Below are 23541 nucleotides of genomic sequence, written 5' to 3' on the forward strand. Positions count from 1 at the left end.
AGTCATTTGACTGCGGCCATGTTGGAGCACCGTCTTTAGTCGAACAAATCGACCCCAGCACTTATTCTTTGTATGCCTAGTACTTATTCTATCGGCCACTTTTGCCGAACAGCTAAGTTATGAGAACATAAACATACCAAAATCGGTTATCAGACGATAGTGGGAGGGGGCAAACACACATATACAAACTCATACATACATATATACTTAGTCTGTCCATCATTTACTTACCTCACAGTAACAATTTTGTCGACATATTTGGCTGCCGTCGCAAACGAATTGGAACCGACCATTGGTATAGACAAACCTGAATAGTAAAATCGATAAGATAGTAATTATGGTATATTATTATAAATAAAAAATAATCCTTGAAAATATATCAGTGGACGTTCTAATTAATTTTTCTTGGCTCATTCTAGAATATATGCGTGTGTATAGTGATGGTAAGATCAACAAAAAGTACTCCATCTGATGAGAGATAAATATTTGATAGACACAATACATGTAATAGCACATAAAAACACATATTGCGTCTATTAAATAAATGACATATATATATATATATATATATATATATATATATATATATATACATGAAAGGAAGCATAAAAATGTTAAGTAGTAATAATTAGGTACTGTGAAAAGCATTAATCTTTGACCAATACAATTTCGATTATTTCATCCGAACAGGAAATATCATTTTCAGGTCTTATAGTGATCTCATCAGCGAAGTATGCATATCATCGCCTTTATCGAGGAGCAGCGGACATAGATGAGTAAGTATGTACTCTGGTTTGCTTACAAAAGCAAAATTATTTCTAAAACAACTTAGTTTAGAATACATTTATTGATTTTTTTTCTCATCACTACATTGGCACGTACAAATACTACGGTTAAAACTACACTTCCTGACTTAGTGCTCCAATTATTATTGGTATAAATATGAATTCATAGTCTAGATATAGAAGCATGAAGTCGAAGCAGTTGTCCATAGGTATCCTCTTTTTCTTTAATTTTCAAATAGATATTTATACAAGCAGTGCAACTAACTTCTATGATGGTACATACCTTTGACCCTCTGTCCCGAACAACAATATCTGGCCTGTTATGCTTACATTTGGCAGAAGTTTTGATGGGAATATTCCCCTAGTATTCCTTGATTTAGTGTTTATGAATGTATTCCAGAGCAGATGGATTTTCTAAGTTTATTTCAGGACAGTCTTTTTTTGTGGATGGCATTGTAAATTGTTCTAGCAATAACATCATGCCACATAGGGAGGTAGTATCGTGACGACATTTTAGGACAGCTGCTAATCACATGCGTAATATCTTCCATAGAAACATGACATAGCTTACACATGCGGTTGCACCTTGGGATTACAAGAGCAACACTGTCTCTCTTGTTCACCAGGTACTTTGTGGCAATTTCCTGTCCCTGGATATGGATGTATGTATGTATGTATGTATGTATGTATGTATGTATGTATGTATGTATGCGTGAATGTTGTAAAGCAACTTACCTTCAGCCAGGCTTGGATTCGGATTAGTATAGGTAGGTGTACCACTTTTTACTGCTGCTGTGTAATTGGCGCACGCTTCTGCCTCTACACCCTGAAGAATCATTAATAAAACACTATCAACAACAATAACAATAAAAGATTAATGATGATCCTTCTTATAATAATTGATCGTACGTCCGTTCGTATGCTGCGACACTTTTGTAAATAGCCTTTATTAGTGTGCTTAACTGGTATTTATTTGATCCATCCTGAAAGGATGAAAGTCAAACCTCAGCGGAATTTGGATTCAGAGCGAAGGCAACACTAAGAAATACAGTGAAATATTTTTTGTCTGACAGGTTAACGACTCACCGACTCACCACTATAATAATAATAATAATAATAATAATAATAATAATAAGAGCACTCAGAGAGCGCAAATCTACACCAATGCAACATTAACGTCATCTCAACGATTAGCCGGAAAGTCAAGGTAAGATCGTAATAATTCATGTAAAGTAAAGTAAATATAGCAAATAATCCAGAATTCTTGTCTGGTACCAAATCGATCCCAAAATGTAATCAGTTCGTGTCAGTCACGAGGCCAAACATCCCCGAAAGTTGCATTCGAATCTATCCAGCGGTTCTTGTCCACGGACGAACGAACACGACTGAAAACAATACCTCCACCTTCGCTAACTATGGCGGAGGTAATAATAATAATGATGATGATAATAAAAAAAAACATTCAGACAAATACATAACACCAGGACTTATAAGTATATATATATCATACAGAAAATAGCAGTACTAAGCACCGCACACATCCCACATAAAACACTTTCAATACAGTGAAAATAAGAGCACCACAACGAACCACAGTACATACAGCTTCACTCGGTCGTGTGGTGAAAGCACGTGATAAAAATAACACCACTGAATAATAATAATGATAATAATAATAATAATAATAATAATAATAATAATAATAATAATAATAATAATAATAATAATAATAATAATACTGTCAATACTGTCTATGTGATCTCAAATTTTAAAGCAAACACATAATTTTCTTATGGTTTCTTAAACATTCACTTGAACAAAACTGTACAAATCCAAATATATGGTACCCTAGGTATAACACCTACATGAACTTCTAACTTGTTGTCTCTTGAGGTCTCTGGGTGAGACTTGGATCCAACTTGTACAAATGCAAAACAAAAGTCAAACATAAAATAATAATAATAATAATAATAGTAGTAGTAGTAGTAGTAGCAGTAGTAGTCCTGTGCTGACACCTAACGAATACAAAACATCGCCACGATATGGTAGGATAGTATTTACGTTGGAAAGTATGTAAATATTACAAAATCAGCACTCCTTACTAACTGGTATGAATATCATCCTGAGCCAGTCATTGAAGGTAAAATTGTCACCATCTCCTGGAATTTTCGAGTCAACACTGACAGAATGATCCAAGTTAATCGACCAGACATAATTACAAAACACAAGGAAGAAAATACTAATAAATGTAAGTGTTGCCACTGATAAAAATACAAATCTGTAAAGGAATTTCAATAACTTAGGAAATATAAACATCTGGAATTTATAATACAAAAGTTGTAGCATTTTAAAACAAAAGCTATTCCTGTAATTGTAGGTACCTTAAACATGATAAAAAGGGGATGTCAGAAACATCTAAACAACATCCCAGGAGAACCATGCCACAGAGAAATCCAGAAGATTGTGCAGACAAATACTTAGAAAAACCCTATCAATTCAAATGTTTGTGTTGTATTGTATGGAGGTATTTCGCTACTGGCCTAATCACTTCCCATCCCTAATTTTTCAGTTAGATGGAAACATCTCTTAACCTTCATTTGCCCCAAGACGTAAGGTGTGTCTCGGCAAGTGATTGCAACAAAGAACAGCAGCAGCAACAGTAGTAGTAGTAGTAGTAGTAGTAGTAGTAGTAGTAGTAGTAGTAGTAGCAGCAGCAGCAGCTGCAGCAGCAGCAGCAACATCCTTACCACGTTCAACCACTTCTCAACAAGTTTACTGGGGAGTAGCACATCCCTCTCAAACCTCACCTTCCTTTCCAAATAGAATTTTTATTAGTCAATGAGAGCTTGATCGAAGGGTAAGTTGTCTGTGTTCAGTCCTTTCAATCTCGTCTGCCACACAACTCTTTTGTTGCAATCACCAGACAGAGGAAAACTGCCTACCCTACCCTAAAAAAGAAAGGAAAGCGGCATAGCACTACCAGTGCTCTCCACCACAATATAATAACAGTTACGTTGTTTCAAAGAGCAATGGTGGTAAAATTATCGGAGGTATTTGAAGAAAACGAATTTAAAAACAAAACAGATTGAAGGGAAAATAAATAGAAAATGAGATAAAATGTAAATTGAAGGAAGAAAACAAGATAAACAAATATTTGAGTGACTAAAAAACTATTTCCAAATGTTATGAGATTCTCTTGTTTGATGCAAATGAGATATTTGTTGATTCATTTGTTAATATTCTTAATAAGTATCAGATTTCTCAAATTAAATATTTCTCAAATTAAATATTTCTAAAATTGCACAAGTAAATTTATAAAAGCATTTTTCTGTGTTATTATAGAGGATTATTTGACAAGAAATTGGATTCTGTAATCATCAAGACTCTGTTAAATAGTTGTGATAAGGTTACATCAAAGACTGTGACAACATCGTATCTAATTCCGCATATTAACCTTTGTGTAAAATGCATAGCTCAGGTCATGTTTACTGAGAAACACGAAATTGTTTACTCATAAAATACGTTTCAAACTTTATGCAGGAGCAGCAATACTCTTCTAAGTGACCTTAATATTCTCGTATTTATCACAACGTATTTGTTTGACATTTATCATAAACTTGACACTTGATTCGCTTATCTGAAAATAGGCCTACACGTTCAACAGAATTCTAAGCTATAAAACAGCCAACTAAAAAGAATATGAGACACGGTTTATTTTGTTTGCTTTTTATTTGAAGGGTAATTTCTGCAGAGTAAGAATATTACTGATATTTGTTTATAGATCACCTAATGGGGTGAACAGAACAGCGAATTGCACGAGTCATTAGATTATTGTGTAGAAGGCTTCATATTACGTGGTCCGACATTGTGAGTTAAGAACAAATCATGTTAAGGTCAACTTTACTTTTTCTCCTTTCGGAATCGATAAAAAGAGTTCCAATCCAGGAATGTCAAAACTGTTGGACGGTTGGGTAAGATGCCGTGCAGTATTTGTTTGAGCAGATTTTGAGCGATTTTTAAAAGAGCTGCGCCCCCAAAATAATGAGATGTCAGCGAAGAAGTAGCTTTACCAATTAGTTAAAAATCCGTTCTTGGCCACGAACTCGAAGAAAGAAAGAAAGAGAGAAAGAAAGAAAGAAAGAAAGAAAGAAAGAAAGAAAGAAAGAAAAAAAAAGAAAGAAAGAACGAACTAATTTATTTTGGTGCTGCATTCAAACTAGAAGTTTTCACTAATTAAAATAGAAAACATCTGAAGCTAATTAAAATCCATTTCTCAAGATCCCTTACATAACAACCTTTTCAATTCCCATAACGACAAGGTTAGTTACTTCTACTTAGATAATATCGCTTGCAGCATTGCATGATCAATCAGACGCAAACACGCACTTTTTCGCTCTACACTCCAGTTTATAACTACAGAAATACTATAAGCAGCTCATTGAGAAGATTCTGCCACTCAAAGACTGTATACCACCCTCACACCATCTGATCTCTTCAAAACATTATTCGGACATGAGTGCCAGTGATTTTATGGAAAATACGCACAGAATCTCCTTCAGGTTTGGTGACAAACTAAAAACTCCTTTCCCTGTCCTGCCTCACCTGGAGACTCTAAGACCGTCGAAACAACTTCCTCGACATCACATGTAGCATCCTTGAGGGGGCTATTCTAAATTCACCCTCTTATGATTTAAAGGATGATGAAAAAAAGCAAGATTCTTTCTTTCACAACCTTGCTACGAAGCAGGTGCCCAATCAAAATTAAATCTAAATTAAAAAGAGAAAAAGAATCTCGCGCACGCGCACATATATGTATATACAGAGGAAGTATAGCTGCAAGGTTAAAAAGTTCGCATTTACATGCTTTGGGGTTCAGTTCCTCGTGCAAGTGTTTACTACTGCAAGGAACAGGGATTAAGTTATCAGTAATATAATGAAGTTACTTAACAATAATTTTGCAAGTTGGTACAAGGAACTTGATTGCCACAGCACAGCCAGCGATTAACCCTCCTCCACCGACCGGTATGATGCAAGCATCTAAATCTGGAATTTGCTCCACAATTTCAAGACCCATTGTTCCGGCACCGGCTACCATATCAGGATGATCGTATCTGTATAATGGAATGAACAACAAACAGAAAAGAAACACACTTAAAGGGATACGTAGACACATGATAAAATTATATATTCATTTTCAACTAATATAAATGAATGGTGTTGAGCTTCCTGTCACATGCTATAAGCACCCATCCGTCTGTCTATCTATCTATCTATCTATCTATCTATCTATCTATCTATCTATCTATCTATCTATCTGTCTGTCTGTCTATCTATTTATCTATCTATCTTGCTAGCTAGCTACCTAGCTGTCTGTCTGTCTGTCTATCTATCTATCTATCTATCTATCTATTTGTGAATCGCTCTCTCTCTCTCTCTCTCTCTCTCTCTCTCTCTCTCTCTCTCTCTCTCTCTCTCTTTTCCTCTAAATATATGTGTGAGCATATGTATATTAATATATTTATACATGCACACACATGCATACATAAAGACATATATCAAAACAGGATATTGGGAAATTTTTTGTTATCATCTGTTCCCCATTACACGCGTTTCATTTGCTAACAGGAATTACACTATGGTACATGTAATAGAAAACATGTAAGGTACCTCCCATTAGTAATTCTTCAAACAGAGAATCAAATAATATTAACATAGTGGGGCTTAATTCTATGTCTGAAAAATTTTTAATAGGAAATATCTTCCATGCTTTCTACTGCGGGTATAATTTTGTAATTCTTGTTGGTAAATAAAGCACTTGTAATATTGAATAATATCAAAACATTTTACGATCTTCTATTTTGATATTATTGCTCTGCATAAAATATTTTCCAGCATTTTCAACTCTTATGCATATCGCCCACAAATATAACAACTATTACGCATTTGGAATACTGAAATAAGTGGATGTGCTTCATGAGGGCAATGCTTGCATTTTAAGCCTGTCTACAAAATATTACACGCTCACACATGCACGCACGAACGCACACACACACACACACGCATACATACATACATACATACATACATACATACATACATACATGCATACATACTTATTTATCTGTCAGTTTGTTCTTTCGTCCCCGGGTTGGTTTTTAGCTTGTACTTATTCACTAAACTAACGACGCCCTGTCTAAATAGCCGCGTAATATCAGAGTACTATCCAGTTTTTCCCTCTCTGTATCTTTTATTTCTTTTTGTTTCTACGGTGTAACTTGTATTGTTTGAATGTGAATGGAATGATAGAATTGTTACAACGTCAGAAAAAAAAAATGCCTGCAGGATTGAATTATGGCCAATTACACTCCCAGCTAAATACCTACTGAGGTCACCTTTAACTTTTATACATCTGGGGGGGGGGGGGGGGCGATAAAATAATGTACCAAATAGTGAAGCCGATTTGATATTCTTTCAAAGCAATGTAGAAGTAAATGTAATTATAGTATTCCGATCTTCCATAGTTACACAATTTCTCAAGTTCGTTGGAGTGGAGAGATGATAAACAGCACAGACATCTATCGATAGGAATTATATTTGACATGAAGAATATTTTCGTAAGTAGTTTCATGTTAACGTTCTATTCTCACTCCTACTTATTTCAACTCCTTGGCACTTCAGCCCAACTGACCACACATATCTTTTCTACTCTAGGCACAAGGCCCGAAATTTTGGGAGAGGTGACCAGTCGATTAGATCGACCCCAGTACGCAACTGGTACTTAATTTGTCGACCCCGAAAGAATGAAAGGCAAAGTCGACCTCGGCGGAATTTGAACTCAGAACGTAAAGACAGACGAAATACCGCTATGCATTTCACCTGGCGTGCTAACGTTTCTTATTTCTTTATTGCCCACAAGGGGCTAAACACAGAGGGGACAAACAAGGAAAGACAAAGGGATTAAGTCGATTACATCAACTCCAGTGCGTAACTGGTACTTATTTAATCGACCTCGAAAGGATGAAAGGCTAAGTCGACCTCGGCGGAATTTGAACTCAGAACGGAGCGGCAGACGAAATACCACTAAGCATTTCGCCCGGCCTGCTAACGTTTCTGCCAGCTCTCCACCTTTGACTACACATATCTTGCTTCTTCTTTCAGATAAAAGTCTCCAAGTACCAACTCTCTCCTAATGCTAATGACATTCCTCTTCATCTTTTAATCGATTAACTTCCTGAAAACCCCGTCTTCTTTTACTCACTGATGCACAGCTGCATGGATAATTAAAATTAGATTCTACTTCTGTAACTTCTGATCTGATGACCATTTCTTCCTCTTCGAACTTTGATATTTAGCTTCATTATCTTCTCCTTTCTTGATTCCTTTAAGAACACAATACGGTGAGTCTTTCCTACTTTGAATTCTTGGGGAACCAGAAGAAGGGTAGTGTTTGCAACATGGCGGAATCTTCTTAAACCTTTCGCTCCCTATCAAGCTTAAGCCATCAATGACTTTTTCCTAGTGTTCTCAAATCTGGGCCGCCTTCCTCGTCTTTCCAAGTGGATTTCTGTTTTTTCACTCCTGCCTCTGTAACCCGCCTTCCATATATTTTAGGGCGTCCTGTTTGCTGCCTCTCTTGTGAGCTTCAGTTCTTCTCTGAGAGAAGGCCTTCTTCTCCCACGTCTTCTAGGTTTTGAATTGTTCCTGATGCATCCGTAACTTTTTATTTTCTAGATAGGAATGTCACTCCTATCAAATTCCTTTTAACCACTGGAAAAAGATGGTCTATATTTGTCCGACCATTATTTTCGAACTGCCCATCGTGGAATACTCCCCTAGAAGCATGCTCTCCGCTCGCATAGCTCTCAGAGTATATGAGGCACATTAGTCACCATACAACAATAATGACTGGCCCCTGCATTATAGTGGTAAAAAAACATTACACACACGCACACAGACACACAGACACACAGACACACACACACACACGCACACATACATACACACACACAAACACACACACATAAATACACACACACACAGATATATATATATAAATGTGTGTGTTTGTGTGTGTGTGTATGTGTGTGTGTAAATATATATATATATGTATAGCCTAGTGGAGTGTAGTAAGAAGTTTATTTCTCGGCCACATAATTGCGGGTTCAGTCCCATAGCGTGGCACCTCTAGCTAGTGTCTGCCACTATAGCTTCGGGACGACCAAGACATTGCAAATGGATTTTGATAGACGGAAACTGAATGAATACTGTCGTATGTGTGTATGTGTGTTTGTCTCCAACCACCGCTTGACAACTGGTGTTGGTGTGTTTATACCCCCCGTAACTTAGCGCGTCCGCGAAATGGATCGATGGAATAAGTAGTAGGCTTAAGAAGATAAGTAGTGGGGGTCGATACCTTCCACTAAAATTCTTCAAGATGGTGCCCCAGCATGGCCGCAGTCTAGTGACTGAAACAAGTAACAGATAAAACATGCACACGCGTGCGCACACACATCCCCCCCCGAAAAAAACACACACACACCCTCACACACACAAACACACACACACACAAACACAAACACACAAACACACACAACAAACACTCACCCACACCTACATACAATCATATAAACACACAAGCATACGCACAGACCCACACAAACATCCTTCCCCCACAAAAACACCCCACACACATACAAACACACGCAGACACAAACATACCCACTCACACAAATACACACACAAACACACACAAGCACAAACACACAAATCCCCCGCATACACAAACCAACACACACCCACACACACACAAACGCTTCCCATACACACACACACACACACAAACATACACTCCTGCCCCACACAAAAACACACACACAAACACGCACGCACACACAGACACACGCATACACACACAAACATAAACACACAAACACACACACACACAACCCTCCACACACATGCACCCCACGCACCCAATCACACACACACGCGCGTGAATTTCTTTCGCTCAGATTCTATACTTCATTAAAAAAAAACATAGGTAAAACCGATTCATTGCTCAGAGAATATTGCCCGATTCCTTAACTACATGACGGCGCAAACATCCATATAAATACAAAACATATTTACAAATAAATATTCAAATAAATACCAGAAAAAGATGTTTCTTTATGCGATGACATGCCGGCCTCATTAGTTTAGTAGATAAATTGTTAAAACACGGTTAATAGATCGACATACATATGTACGAAAAGACAAAAGATAAGTCGCACTTATATAGAAACTTACCCGCTGATGTAGGTGAGTTTCGATTCTTTGGATAACTGGAGGGCGTACATTTGAGACTAAAAATAGAGAAACATTATCTAACCGATTCTGTACACATCACACCACCAGTTGCATTATATATATATATATATATATATATATATATATATATATATATATATACATATATATATATATATATATATATATATATATATATATATATATATATATATATATATATACATATATATATATATGATAATAATATTAGGGATAAAATCCAACATTACAGGTAAAAACTCAATTAAAATCAATTTATTAAAAATTTAAATTAAATAAAATTTCACAGTATAAAATATATATGAATATATAGTTTTAGAGAAAAGGACGAAGGTTCATGAACTCATCGATGCAAATCCAGTCACATATAGAAAAATTAATAAGTAAAAGCACAATAAATAAGTATAATATAATACAAAGTAAATATCATAAGATAAAAATAATAAAACGACTACACGCGTATATATATATATACACACACACACATATATATATATATACATACATACATATACATATATACATATACTTATGGTGTGTATATATATATATATATATATATATATATATATATATATATATATATATATATATATATATATATATATATATGTATGTATGTATGTATATATGTATATATATATGTATATATATATATATATATATATATTCACAAACACATATATACATATATATAAGTACATGTATATGTACGTATATTTAGATAGGTGGATATTCAGATAGGTAAATAGATAGAGGGAGAGGGAGAGAGAGAGAGAGATCTGAAAGAGATCTCAGCGATTATAGGATTACTTACGGTTTGTTAGAATTTAATATATTTATAATACACAATATCACAAACTTATGTCACCGTTTTAGTATGAATTCACAGACATCCTTCAATTACAAGGAACTAACATTAACATTCACTACCGTAGCCGAAACAGCTATAAGCCAATGTCATTATCGAACGTATAGATGTAGTTTGCCCGTTACTGTTTCAACATAAGCAAGAAGCCTAAAATTTGATAGGATCTTGTGGCGAACCATATTTTCCAACACGTTTTGTGTAATATAATATGGACTTGCTTGCTAAACTGAAGCGTGAAATATCATTTCGGCATTTGCATATTTCGTTTTCTTTTATGTGTCTGAATGAAGGTTACAACAAGAGTTGAACGAGACAACCTGGCGCAGCTGTTTTGGACACTGACGATGTGGTGCAGCTGATTCGACATGAAGCCTGTTTCTGCGATAGTGCATTTTGGCACTGAACGCAAACACGCACCCTCAGAGATATATATACATTTTTAAATTCTCTTATTCTTTTATTCTTTTACTCGTTTCAGTCATTTGACTGTTGCCATGGTGGAGCACCACTTTAAAGTGCACTTTAAATCGAAGAAATCGACCCCAGGACTTATTCCATCGGTCTTTTTTGCCGAACCTCTAAACACACCAACATCGGTTGTCAGGCAATGGGTGGGGACACAAACACAAAGAAACACACACGCACACACACACACACACACACACACACACACACACACACACACACACACACACACACACACACACATATATATATATATATATATATATATATATATACACACGCACACGTACACATAGGGTTATTCAAAAAGAATGAACCGATTTCATTACGCAATGTTCTAATAAGGAAAAGCAATATAAAACTCCAGCTAAGTCACAAGTATTTACTCACACTCAACTTTTATTTCCCGTCTTACAAGTGTCCAATGTGGCTACCAACTGCTTCAAGAGCAACATCAATACGATAAGAAACTTCCTCCCAGACGCGCATCAGCATATCACGACCCACTGAGCTGATTGCTGTTGTTATTCGATTTTTAAGGTCATTGAGGTTAGTGGATCACGTTTATGTTCCACTGCTACCCACTAACTTCGATGACCTTAAACATTGAATAACAACAGCGATTAGCTCAGTGGATCGCGATATGTCGATAAAAGTTGATTGTGAGTAAATACTTGTGACTTAGCTGGAGTTTTCTATTGCTTTCCCTTATTAAAATATTGCGTAATGAAATTGGTTCATTCTTTTGAAATAACACTGTACATATATATAGGACGGGCTTCTTCAGTTTCTGTCTACCAAATCCACTCACAAGGCTTTGGTCCGCCCGAGAGTATAGTTGAAGATACCTGCTCAAGGTGCCACGCAATGGCAACCTAGAACCATATGGTTGGGAAGCAAGCTTCTTATCACGCCTATAGATAGATAGATAGATAGATAGATAGATAGATAGATAGATAGATAGATAGATAGATAGATAGATAGATACATAGATAGATCGATCGATCGATCGATCGATAGATAGATAGATAGATAGGGAGAAAGAGTGAGAGGAAGAGGGTGGGAGGAAAGGAGACATTACAATTTATTACTAGATCACAAATGGCATAACACTTATCCTCTCCTCATACTCATGGAGAGAAATATGCGTGCACACATAAACACAAAGATGGTAAGTGAGAGAGCGAAAGAAATATATATATATATATATATATATATATATTCTTTTACTCTTTTATTTGTTTCAGTCATTTGACTGCGGCCATGCTAGAGCACCGCCTTTAGTCGAGTAAATCAACCCCAGCACTTATTCTTTGTAAGCCTAGTACTTATTCTATCCGTCTCTTTTGCCGAACCGCTAAGATACGAGGACGTAAACACACTAGCATCGGTTGTCAAGCGATGTTGGGGGGACAAACACAGACACACAAATACACACACATATATATATACATATATACGACGGGCTTCTTTCAGTTTCCGTCTACCAAATCCACCCACAAGGCTTTGGTCGGCCCGAGGCTATAGTAGAAGACATTCGCCCAAGGTGCCACGCAGTGGGACTGAACCCGGAATTATGTGGTTGGTAAACAAGATACTTACCACACAGCCACTCCGCGTCTCTCTCTCTCTCTCTCTCTCTCTCTCTCTCTCTCTCTCTATATATATATATATATATATATATATATATATATATATACAGAGAGAGAGAGAGAGATGTTAGGGAGAGAGAGAGAGATGTTAGGGAGAGAGAGAGAGATGTTAGGGAGAGAGAGAGAGGAATAAAGTGAAAATAAAGAGACAGAGAGTAGGGAGACAGGGAGTGAGAGATAAAAAGAAGGAGAGGAGTTAAGGTGATAGAGGGAGAGAAATAAAGAGGGAGATGAAGAGAGAAAGATAAAGAGATAGATAAAGTGAGAGAGAGAGCAAGAGAGAGATAAAGAGGGTAAAGAGGGTAAAGAGAGACGGCGAGAGAGAAAAAGAGAGGAAGAGAGAGAGAGGAAGAGAGAGAGAGAGGAAGAGAGAGAGAGGAAGAGAGAGAGAGGAAGAGTGAGAGAGGAAGAGAGAGAGAGGAAGAGAGAGAGAGGAAGAGAGAGAGAGGAAGAGAGAGAGAGGAAGAGAGAGAGAGGAAGAGAGAGAGAGGAAGAGAGAGAGAGGAAGAGAGAGAGAGGAAGAGAGAGAGAGGAAGAGAGAGAGAGGAAGAGGTTAGGGAGATAAGGAGAGAGATACAGAGAGGGAGAGCGATACTGAGAGTGAGAGAGATACAGAGAGGGAGAGAGATACAGAGAGGGAGAGAGGGGGATGGAGATGGGGAGAGAAGGAAAGAACACCAAAACGAGAGAAACATTAAACGTTTGATGTCAAATAATTCCTCCTTGAATCAGCGACACCAAATCCGTGGCACCAGAGCGGTTTTGCCGAAACCTTTCATACCCTGACAAAAGTAGCTAAATTAGTAATACTCACCTCTGCTAATTGATATCCTTCCATAATTATGTTGGCGTTGTAGTTCTGGCACGCTTTGATCTTCATTGTTGGTGTAATGAGAGGCATGATAAGTGTTATTGGGATTCCGAGATCATATCCGTGGTAGGCCAAGGCTATCGCATGATTACCAAGACTTGCAGCAACAACTCCATTTATCCGTTCTTCCTGTCGTGAAACATGGAAAGCCAGAATATTTAAGTGATTCTTCCTAATTTCGCTTTTCGTTGATAACATTTAGGTCGCATGCATACATGTACACACACATACATACATTCATACATACACACATTCATACATACACACATACATACATTCATACATATATTCATACATATATACACACATACATACATAAATGCATGCCTATCCATGTATATATGAGTCTGTGTGCTTCTGTTAAGAAATGTACATGTGTATGTGTGTGAGTATATATATATTTTGTTCGGTTTTTGTAATTGTGAAATTTTTTTGCCATGAACAGTTTGTATTTTTAAACCGAATGTAGTTTTTTCTGGTGTTATATTTATTCCTGAAGATGTGTAAAGAAATTTTGATTTATTAAGTCTCTTAATGAATTCTTTATACTGAAATATACATTGAAGAAGATAAATATGTTCATTTGAATATATACGTTTTTGCGTCGTAACTCCTTTATTATTATTACTATTATTATTATTATTATTATTATTATTATTATTATTATTATTATTATTATTATTATATATATATATATATATATATATATATATATATGCCTATATATATATATACATACATATAATAGAAATATGTTAAAAAAGCAAAACGAAACTATACGTGGAAATGTAAGGGGAAAGTAAGCAGAAAAATAAGAGAAAATGCATATTGGAAATCAAAAAGAAGGTAAGGCTTTTTATGAAAAGTAACGATATATATATACAATTAGATGAACTGAGGTAGGAATAAAGGTAATAAAAGTCAATGTATGTATATATATATATATATATATATATATATATTAGCTGTTGGACCCGGCGTTGCTCGTGTTTTCCGTGTTCAAGTTAAGCCCACCTCTGACCTTGCATTGACATTTTCTACGTTCCCCGTAACATCTATTACCCTTTAAGATGTTATATCTGGTTTGGCAGGGATTTTTCCCGGTTAACGCTTTCGACATACTCCTACATACTGGACCGTCTGAAATCGCAGTCAAACTTTTGGGTGTACCTCAACCCGTTGAGAGTGATGTTTGTTTATTTCTCTCCCCTTAATGCCTCCCTCTGTAGAAAATTGAACAGCGTGTCCAATCTCAGCAAAATCCGAAGAAAAGTGTTAAGGTTATGTCATAAAATAGAATCCATGTGACCATTTATATGAAAATATCCCATTGACTTTTAAATCCCAATACATTATATGAATAATCGATGTTTCATATGTCGAAGTGCTTAATTTTACTCATGGGTCAATTTTCTTCAAAATCAGTTCATTATTTTATTGTGAGTGAATTTTGACGATTTCTGCCTTTCACCAGTTTAATTTTCATTCTACTACAAGACTCCATCCATAAACTTTACCTAAATGTCAAATTTCATCAAAATCGAATGAATTCTGTGAAAGTTACAGCATAAAATATTAATCCTATGAGTAATTGCATACAAAAAGCCTATTGATTTCTTAAAATCCTCCGCTCACGCGCAATTATCGATTTTTTTGTCAACTCTTCATGCTGGCATCAATTAATAGACATGAACTGTAATCAAGTGTAAAATTTCTACAAAATTGATAAGAATGTCTCTTTGGAAATGCTTATTTACATTTGTACCCTGTTCAAGCCCTTTTGATTTACATAAACACCTTTCCCACCACAAAATTTACCTATATCTCAAATTTTTGTGAGCTCAATCGGGCGTTTGAATGAAAATTCCCATAACGATGTTATTTTTCCTGCAGCTTTTGCCTTTTTTGTCCGATTCTGATGAAAATCGATGTGTGAGCGAGGCTCATGGTAGTGAGTTGGTGTCAGTATATGGCGCTGACAAAAATTTATAAATGTGCTTGAGCAGTGGTTTTATAAAATCAATAGCCTTTATCATTCCTCCATACAAAAGTGTCAGAGACATTCGTGCAGTCGCAGGACAGAAATCTTACCTTTGTTAATTTCAGTAACGTATATCTAGCACCACGGTCTTTGAAGCTGGAATTAAAAATGATAATAGCAAATAGAAATGATGGTTATATATCACATGATATACATACACATACATATATGTGTATATGTATGTGTGTATATGGATGCATGTGTGTATATATGTGTGTACATGTTTGATCTTAGCTACTTAATTCATGTCCATATCTTTCGACGGGTGTGGTTTGTAATGTCGCTTTGGTGTAGTTAGCATAGTTCTACAGCTTATAGCAAGTGTTACGGTTTTTCCTTCCATTGTGTACGCGCGTGTGCGTGTGTGTTCGCGCACAAATGTACGTGTGTCTACGTGCAGGTGTGTGCGTGTTTTGATATTGTTTTGTTTGTGCTAGGTTAGGCTTCATTGTGGTTGCAAATAATCAAAGTGCCCGACACATGATTATCCTATTACATTCTAAAGCAACACATCTTCTAATTTGATGCTGCGATCTTGAAGACAAGGTTGCGATAGAACCCACAGCCATCTTCACCACCACAAAGGATTTTTAATCAATCAATAAGAATTTAGTTGTTTTTGCTGTTTTTTTGTTGCTTAACACAAATCAGTTTTGATTATGGAGAAGATTTATCATCAAATGCATTCCATCCTTAAACATCACGTCTTCTTATCCCATACGACTTATCTATACGACTGAATTTTCAAGTGTCTTTTCTTGAAGATGGTAGCTCATGATCTGAGAGAGTTTTAACTGTTATTGTTTCTAGCGCATCGAGCAACTGTGTTGAAACCTCTCCGTTGTTCGTCACAGGACTTCTTCCTTTATTTTTTTTTTCGTGATACTTTTTTTCAAGATTGGAACTATGGGAGTTAATGTTGGACCTCAGTGTTATCATCATCGCCGTCGTCATTGCTGTTATCATCAATATGATTGACATCATCATCGTCCTCCTCATCATCCTCATCATTAGCACTGGATTAACCATTAAGTAAAATAAGCACGTGCTTAGGACATCAAGAGAAGTAGGCAATCACAGAAATGGTAAATGGCTTCCGACATAAAAGAAAGCACTTCAAACCTGCTAAAATATATTCGGGGTGCCTTCTCTCTTCTAAGTATAGAAGTAGATATGTTATGTAAGATTAATTTTGAAGATTTGAATAAAATCTTTGCAATTAAGAAAAGCAGTAAATAACTTTTTAAACATAAATAAATTAGAAGTATACATACATAAACATTATTTTCTATCTTACGATTACATGTTTCACTTTGAAAGTTAAAAGAATTATTTTAAGGTTTATTTTTGTTTATATTTTGAATTATATATATGGGTGTACAAAAATTTCTTAAGTGCTTCGGGCCTCTGTGGTTCTTTATCCGGCGCTGCTCATCATTATAATACTACAGGAGCATACGTTTACAATCTTCCTCCATTTATAGCAGCTTCCATAATCAGTTGTTAAAATATAAGCAAAAATAAACCAGGAAAACATGCTTAGATGTATACCGTCTGCGTTTAGTTTCTGAGTCAAATTCCGCCGAGGTCTACTTCGCCTTTTATCCCGTGTAGGGTCGATAAAAAAGTACCAGTTGAACACTGAAGTTGAGGCAATCGACTTCCACCTCCCCTAAAGATTGCTGGCCTTGTATCAAAATTCGAAATCAGAATTAAGGTTTCAACGGACCAATCATTGGGATTCACAGCAAATCCGAGAGCAAGAAAGGAGTGCTTGTTCAACTCAAATAGAATGAATAAACCCCAGGTGATTTTATTTGAATGCCCCAAGTTATCAGTTTTCTCACTGATGCGTGCACCTATCGCTAAATATAAAATATCTACGACTTTATTTCATAGCTAAAAGCGGCCTTTTTATGTCATATTGTCAATATCGCTATTCCCCGTAACTGTTCATGAGTTAATGATTGAAAAAGTTAATAGAATCACCTTCCTGTTGTTTGCATAGCTTCGTTTTTCAAGTAAAGTTCCATTCCAAATTGGGAAGACATCTTGGATCGCTGTAGAGAGAATAGAATAGAAGGGAATAAAATAGAATATAAAAGAACGTAAAAGAATAGACAGAACAGAAAAGAAAAATAGAACAGAATAAAATAGACGAGAATCAAACAGAACAGAATAGACTAGAAAGAAAATGAATAGACTTGTTCCCTTTATTACAAGGGAGATAATCACAGCTTTTACAGAAAGATAATCATTCTTTCATAATTCAAAGCAGGATTAGGATTTGAAATTAAAGAATAATAAGGGGAAGATGCAAAGAATTCACATATTTAAGATGATAATAACATTATTATCATTTATGACGATAATATTATTTTAGGTTAAAATAAAATATCCGGGAAATTTGCGGTTAGTCTGCGAGAGCAAATATTATTCCATAAGAATGTTGTAGGAGGACATATATATATATATATATATACACGGCAGACTTCTTTCAGTTTCCGTCTACCAAATCCACTCACAAGGCTTTGGTCAGCCCTAGGTTATAGTATGTATACATACATACATACATACATACATACACATACATGCATTCATACACGCATGTATGTATGTATGTATGTATGTATGTATGTATGTATGTATGAGTGTGTGTGTGTGCGTCTGTCTGTCTATCTGCCTATTTGTCTCAGCGCATGTGCGTAAGTGTGTCTTATTGGTTGTTCCTCCACCACTTGATAACCGATACTGGTTTGTTAACGCGCGGTTGGGTAAAAAAAAGTCTCACAGAATAAGTACTGAACTTTTTTTTTAAATGTACTGCGGTCAGTTCGTTCGACCAAACCCTTTAGGGTGGAGCCCCAGCATGGCCACAGTCCAATGACTGACAGAGATAATAAAACATTCATTTTAACATAAAATATTATACCAAGTAATACTTACGAGACATGGAGTCTTTTTAATGCTGTTTTCAAGAATACTTCTGGCGGCAATGATGTCCTCCATAGTAATCTTTCGAGCAGATTTGTTTCGAAATGTCTCATAAAATTCACTCATGCTTCGTCGGAAGCATTTTGTTGGCATTGGTAGTTCGTGTAAGCTGGCACTTCTTAAAAGTTTTGGATCTGAAGAATCTGTTTTGCATTCGGAGACCTGTTTGGATGCCATTTTTCGTTAGATTGTATAGGTCAGTTCTCACCTTAGTTCTGTGGATAATATATAAAATATATTTAGTTTAGAAGTTGTTAAATGTCCCTGTAATCAAAGATTCAAAGATCTATTAATTAAATTAAACGAAACATTACCAATTTAAAATAGATAAGGCATTTGAGCCAGCGTGAGAGCATCTATGTAGTTGTTCAATCTCTTAAAATAGTCACCAAAGCTTAAATTACAGCATTCTTATGTTTCGAAAATGGAAAGGAATATTCGATAATGCAATCCAAGATATGCAATGTAAATCAGGATTGTCTCGGAAGTAATCAACGATTATCATAAATAAGACATTAACTTGGCATATAATAACATTTTTTAAAATTTCTCATTTAAAATAGATGCTAACAATGTTGCTAGTCTGCAATTTCTTGCTGAACACCGTTCACTAATTATTTGTTTGTAGCGATCAGGTGTATATGTTGTACATTAGATCACTCCCTCCATTAAATCGACGTTGCCCGTGTGTGTCTTAAATGTATGTTTGTATGTATGGATGGATGGATGGATTATATTATATCATATATGAGTAAGGCGGTGAGCCGGCAGAATCGTTAGCACATGCTTTCGTCTGCCGAGACGTTCTGAGTTGAAATTCTGCCGAGGTCGACTTTGCTTTTCATCCCTTTCGGGGCCGATTAAGTAAGTACCAGCTAAGCACTGGGGTTGTTGTAATCGACTTAATCTTTTCCCCAAAATTTCAGTCCTTGTACCCGCAGTAGAAAGGATTATATTATATATGAGTGAATCGATCGAATGGAAATTAGTACAATCTATGTACCTTGTATTTGGAAATAGTACAATCTATGTATTTTGTATTTCTAATTGTTTTGATTAAGAAGCCAGGTTATTGCGCCTTTCCTCTCCCTCCAGTCCAAGTTACAGACAAAATACTGGGTCGATGTAATAGAATAAAATATTTTACAGATCCAGTGACTAAAACCAGTAAAATAATACCCACCACCCTGCAAAATTATTATCAAAAAGTCAAAGAAAAATATAACAATAATTCACATTCACATTGGTTAGAAATGTGCAAAAATACAATCATTTAATTTATCTGCGTTGTTTATGACAACTGATGATTGAATTATACCTCAAATTGTGGTTTCTTACATAAACATTAGGCCAGAAACCTTTTCTTTGTGTGTGTGTGTGTGGGGGGGTTATAGTGATTAAGTACTCATCAATTTGTGTGTGTGTGTGTGTGTGTGTGTGTGTGTGTGTGTTTCATGCATTCCTCGGTATATGTGGTACACCGTGCACTTGTTCAGGCAATGCCGATTTGATGGAGGGAGTGAAATAATGTACAGCACATACATTTGATCACTAGAACCACCAATTCGTTGCATTAAAGGTGATAGGGAGAATAACAAGGGTTTGTGCACGCTGCCTTTGAAAGCCTGTATATCGATAGCTCCCATGAAAGTTTGTGGCTCCCATGAAAGTTTCTGGCTCCCATGAAAGTTTCTAGCTCCCCTGACAGTTTCTGAAAGATTGTTACAAATTTTGATACTCGAGAGGGGCCCTCTCCAGATTGTAAGTTTGGATGACATCGAGTATTAAGAGGTCGTGTCAGATATGACATCACTGGTTCTTCTCAAACGACGTTTTTCGCTAGCGGTGATAGCATTTGACTTGTAGGCCTATTATTGGTACAAACAGGCCAAGTTGATAATGGTCAGATTTAAATTAAATTTGTGAAGTCCGTAACCCAATCATATCTGAAAGTATTTTGTCCCCACTTTAAAGTTTCCAGCATTCAACCACATTTAATGACCAAATAGATTTTTAAAATAGCATAAGAAAATTATACTTACGGTTTCTGTTTAGACAAATTGAAACTGTTCCCTCTCGTACAACAAAATTACAGTAATGATACAGCTGGTATAATCTTAGAATGATTAAACTAATTTTTTTTAATTGTTTCTATTTGGCAGAAGGAAAAAAATATTTTGTTCTCTTTGTCGATTATTTCTTTTTGCTGTTTTTTTTTTTTTTCGTTTTTCTTCTTCTTTAGGCCAGAGAAATTACATCAGCAAGAAATAATAAACACCTTGGGAACGTTTATCAGAAAGCCATATGGAGAAGGGAAAATTGCAAAAAGATATAATTTATAGATATTAGTGAAAATAATAATCGTATTAATATCTTATTATTTTGGTACAAGGTTAAAAAAATTATGAGAATGAATTTAATGTAGGACATAGGTCCTCTGTATTTTATCGATTCCGTAGAGATAAAAACAAAAAAGAAGACGTTGACTGCAGTAAAATTTGAACTCAGAGAAAAGAAACAAAAATCACGTGAAGTACTGAGCTGGCGTTTCACTGTTTTTACTACTCCACTGATATGAACACTAATACTGATATCTAGAGCAGTCATGCAACCTACTGGTTATAGTGCTGGGCTCACGATCGTTCAGTTGTGGGTTCGATTTTCAAATCGGGCTACGTGTTGCGTCTTTGAGCAGGGCACTCAATTTTACTTTGTTCCAGTACATTTAGCTAAAACTGATTACCAATGACACACGGGGATTAACCCTGTCACTTGAACTCTTAGCCTCAAGCTCTGACTTTATGAGCCTGTAAGCTCAAGACAGAGTTTTACTGATTTCTAGAATCGACACGAGACCTCGTTTTTTAGAGGCGACGACCAATTCGATGTAATCGATCTCGGAACTTGACTGATGCGTTATTTAATAGAATTCCGTTTGTAACGAATAAGTTTTATACTATTCATAGCACCACAAGACATGTTTCAATGCAACTGTCCCATCTGGTAGACGGAAACTGTGTGGAAGCCCGTCGTATATGTGTCCGAATATGTATTTGACTATATGTCTGAGTGTGCATCTGTTTGTGTTCGTCCACCCCCACCGAATAATCAACATACACCAATAAAGTTTCTTAGGCGGTGAGCAGGTAGAACCGTTAACACGTCGGACAAAATGTTTGGCGGCATTTCGTCCGTCATTACGTTCTGAGTTCAAATTCCGCCAAGGTTGACTTTACCTTTCATCCTTTAGGGGGTCGATAAAATAAGTACCAGTTGAGCACTGGGGACCAATGTAATCGACTTACGCTATTTCCCAGCACGTTTTAGCTTCTGCAAAAGCCGTCGCCTGCAAACACCTCTGCACCCCACTGGAATGGGATCACTCCTTGCATGCCACCCATTGTTTCTGTATAATTCCACCAGATGTCTTTCTCTCCATTGTCTCTTCACCACGGTCCTCCAAAGATATAGAAAGTCCTAACGGACCATAAACCTCGCAGTTCAAAACCCTGCAGTGTCCGTGATGGAGACATTGAACTTTCGCTGGTTTAGTACTGACACACAGAAATACTCACAGCGCCAGCCATAAGGAAAATTCTGTAATTTATTTCTTATATAATCAGAAGTCGTGGAGGTGCAATGGCTTATTTTCCTCTATACATCAGCATGTGCAACATAGTCTCCAACACAATGGGTAAATTTCCCCCGTCGTTGACCCCGACCACCAAACCTCATTGAAACAATTTAAGCGTGCCCTGCTGTACCCACATCTTCACAGCCGCTTCATATCGTCGGTATCATCAAAACGTTATCCCCGAAGCTATTTTCACTGGACCGGCAAGATGGAACTTGAAATGTCGGTGGCATTGTATGTTGGATGAGTGACCACTGACCAGCTCAATTCTCCAATTTCCTGATTCGTTACCAAAGATGTGTGAGGTCACTCATTTTTACGTTAAATGCAGACCATCTTCAAATTCTTGCTCTGTCTCTTCCTCCAAATGGATTATCTAACTTTTTTTTTAGTTCCTTAATATATTACTCACTGTGGAGGCGCAATAGCCCAGTGGTTAGAGCAGCGGACTCGCGGTCATAGGATCGCGGTTTCGATTCCCAGACCGGGCGTTGTGTGTGTTTATTGAGCGAAAACACTTAAAGCTCCACGAGGCTCCGGCAAGGGATGGTGGCGAACCCTGCTGTACTCTTCCACCACAACTTTCTCTCACTCTTACTTCCTGTTTCTGTTGTGCCTGTAATTCAAAGGGTCAACCTTGTCACACTGTATCACGCTGAATATCCCCGAGAACTACGTTAAGGGTACACGTGTCTGTGGAGTGCTCAGCCACTTGCACGTTAATTTCACGTGCAGGCTGTTCCGTTGATCGGATCAACTGGAACCCTCGACGTCGTAAGTGACGGAGTGCCAACAACAACAACAATCAGGAGTTATCGGAAGAGAATATAGTGAACTGAATCAACTCCAGAATACGTCTGGAATCTACTTATACATCGTGGTGGGATTTAAACTGAAA

General features: G+C 36.5%; 1 protein-coding gene across 1 annotated transcript in view; it reads right to left on the bottom strand.

Annotated features, from left to right (window-relative positions):
• The window catches only part of LOC106882032 (uncharacterized), a 48526-nt gene extending 26928 nt beyond the window's left edge, over positions 1 to 21598 (bottom strand). Inside the window, exons 1-9 of the mRNA XM_089355571.1 lie at positions 21052 to 21598; positions 18962 to 19224; positions 18005 to 18075; positions 16066 to 16111; positions 13918 to 14103; positions 10074 to 10129; positions 5734 to 5896; positions 1521 to 1611; positions 232 to 307 (exon numbers count right to left, since the gene is read on the bottom strand). Coding sequence (XP_089211697.1) covers positions 232 to 307; positions 1521 to 1611; positions 5734 to 5896; positions 10074 to 10129; positions 13918 to 14103; positions 16066 to 16111; positions 18005 to 18075; positions 18962 to 19186 — 914 coding nt within the window. The 5' untranslated portion in view covers positions 19187 to 19224; positions 21052 to 21598. The remainder of the gene's footprint in view (positions 1 to 231; positions 308 to 1520; positions 1612 to 5733; positions 5897 to 10073; positions 10130 to 13917; positions 14104 to 16065; positions 16112 to 18004; positions 18076 to 18961; positions 19225 to 21051) is intronic.
• Positions 21599 to 23541: the final 1943 nt, after the last annotated feature.

The sequence above is a fragment of the Octopus bimaculoides genome, chromosome 7 (genome assembly GCF_046866305.1).
Source record: "Octopus bimaculoides isolate indiv1 chromosome 7, ASM4686630v1, whole genome shotgun sequence".
Taxonomy (NCBI): Eukaryota; Metazoa; Mollusca; class Cephalopoda; order Octopoda; family Octopodidae; genus Octopus; species Octopus bimaculoides.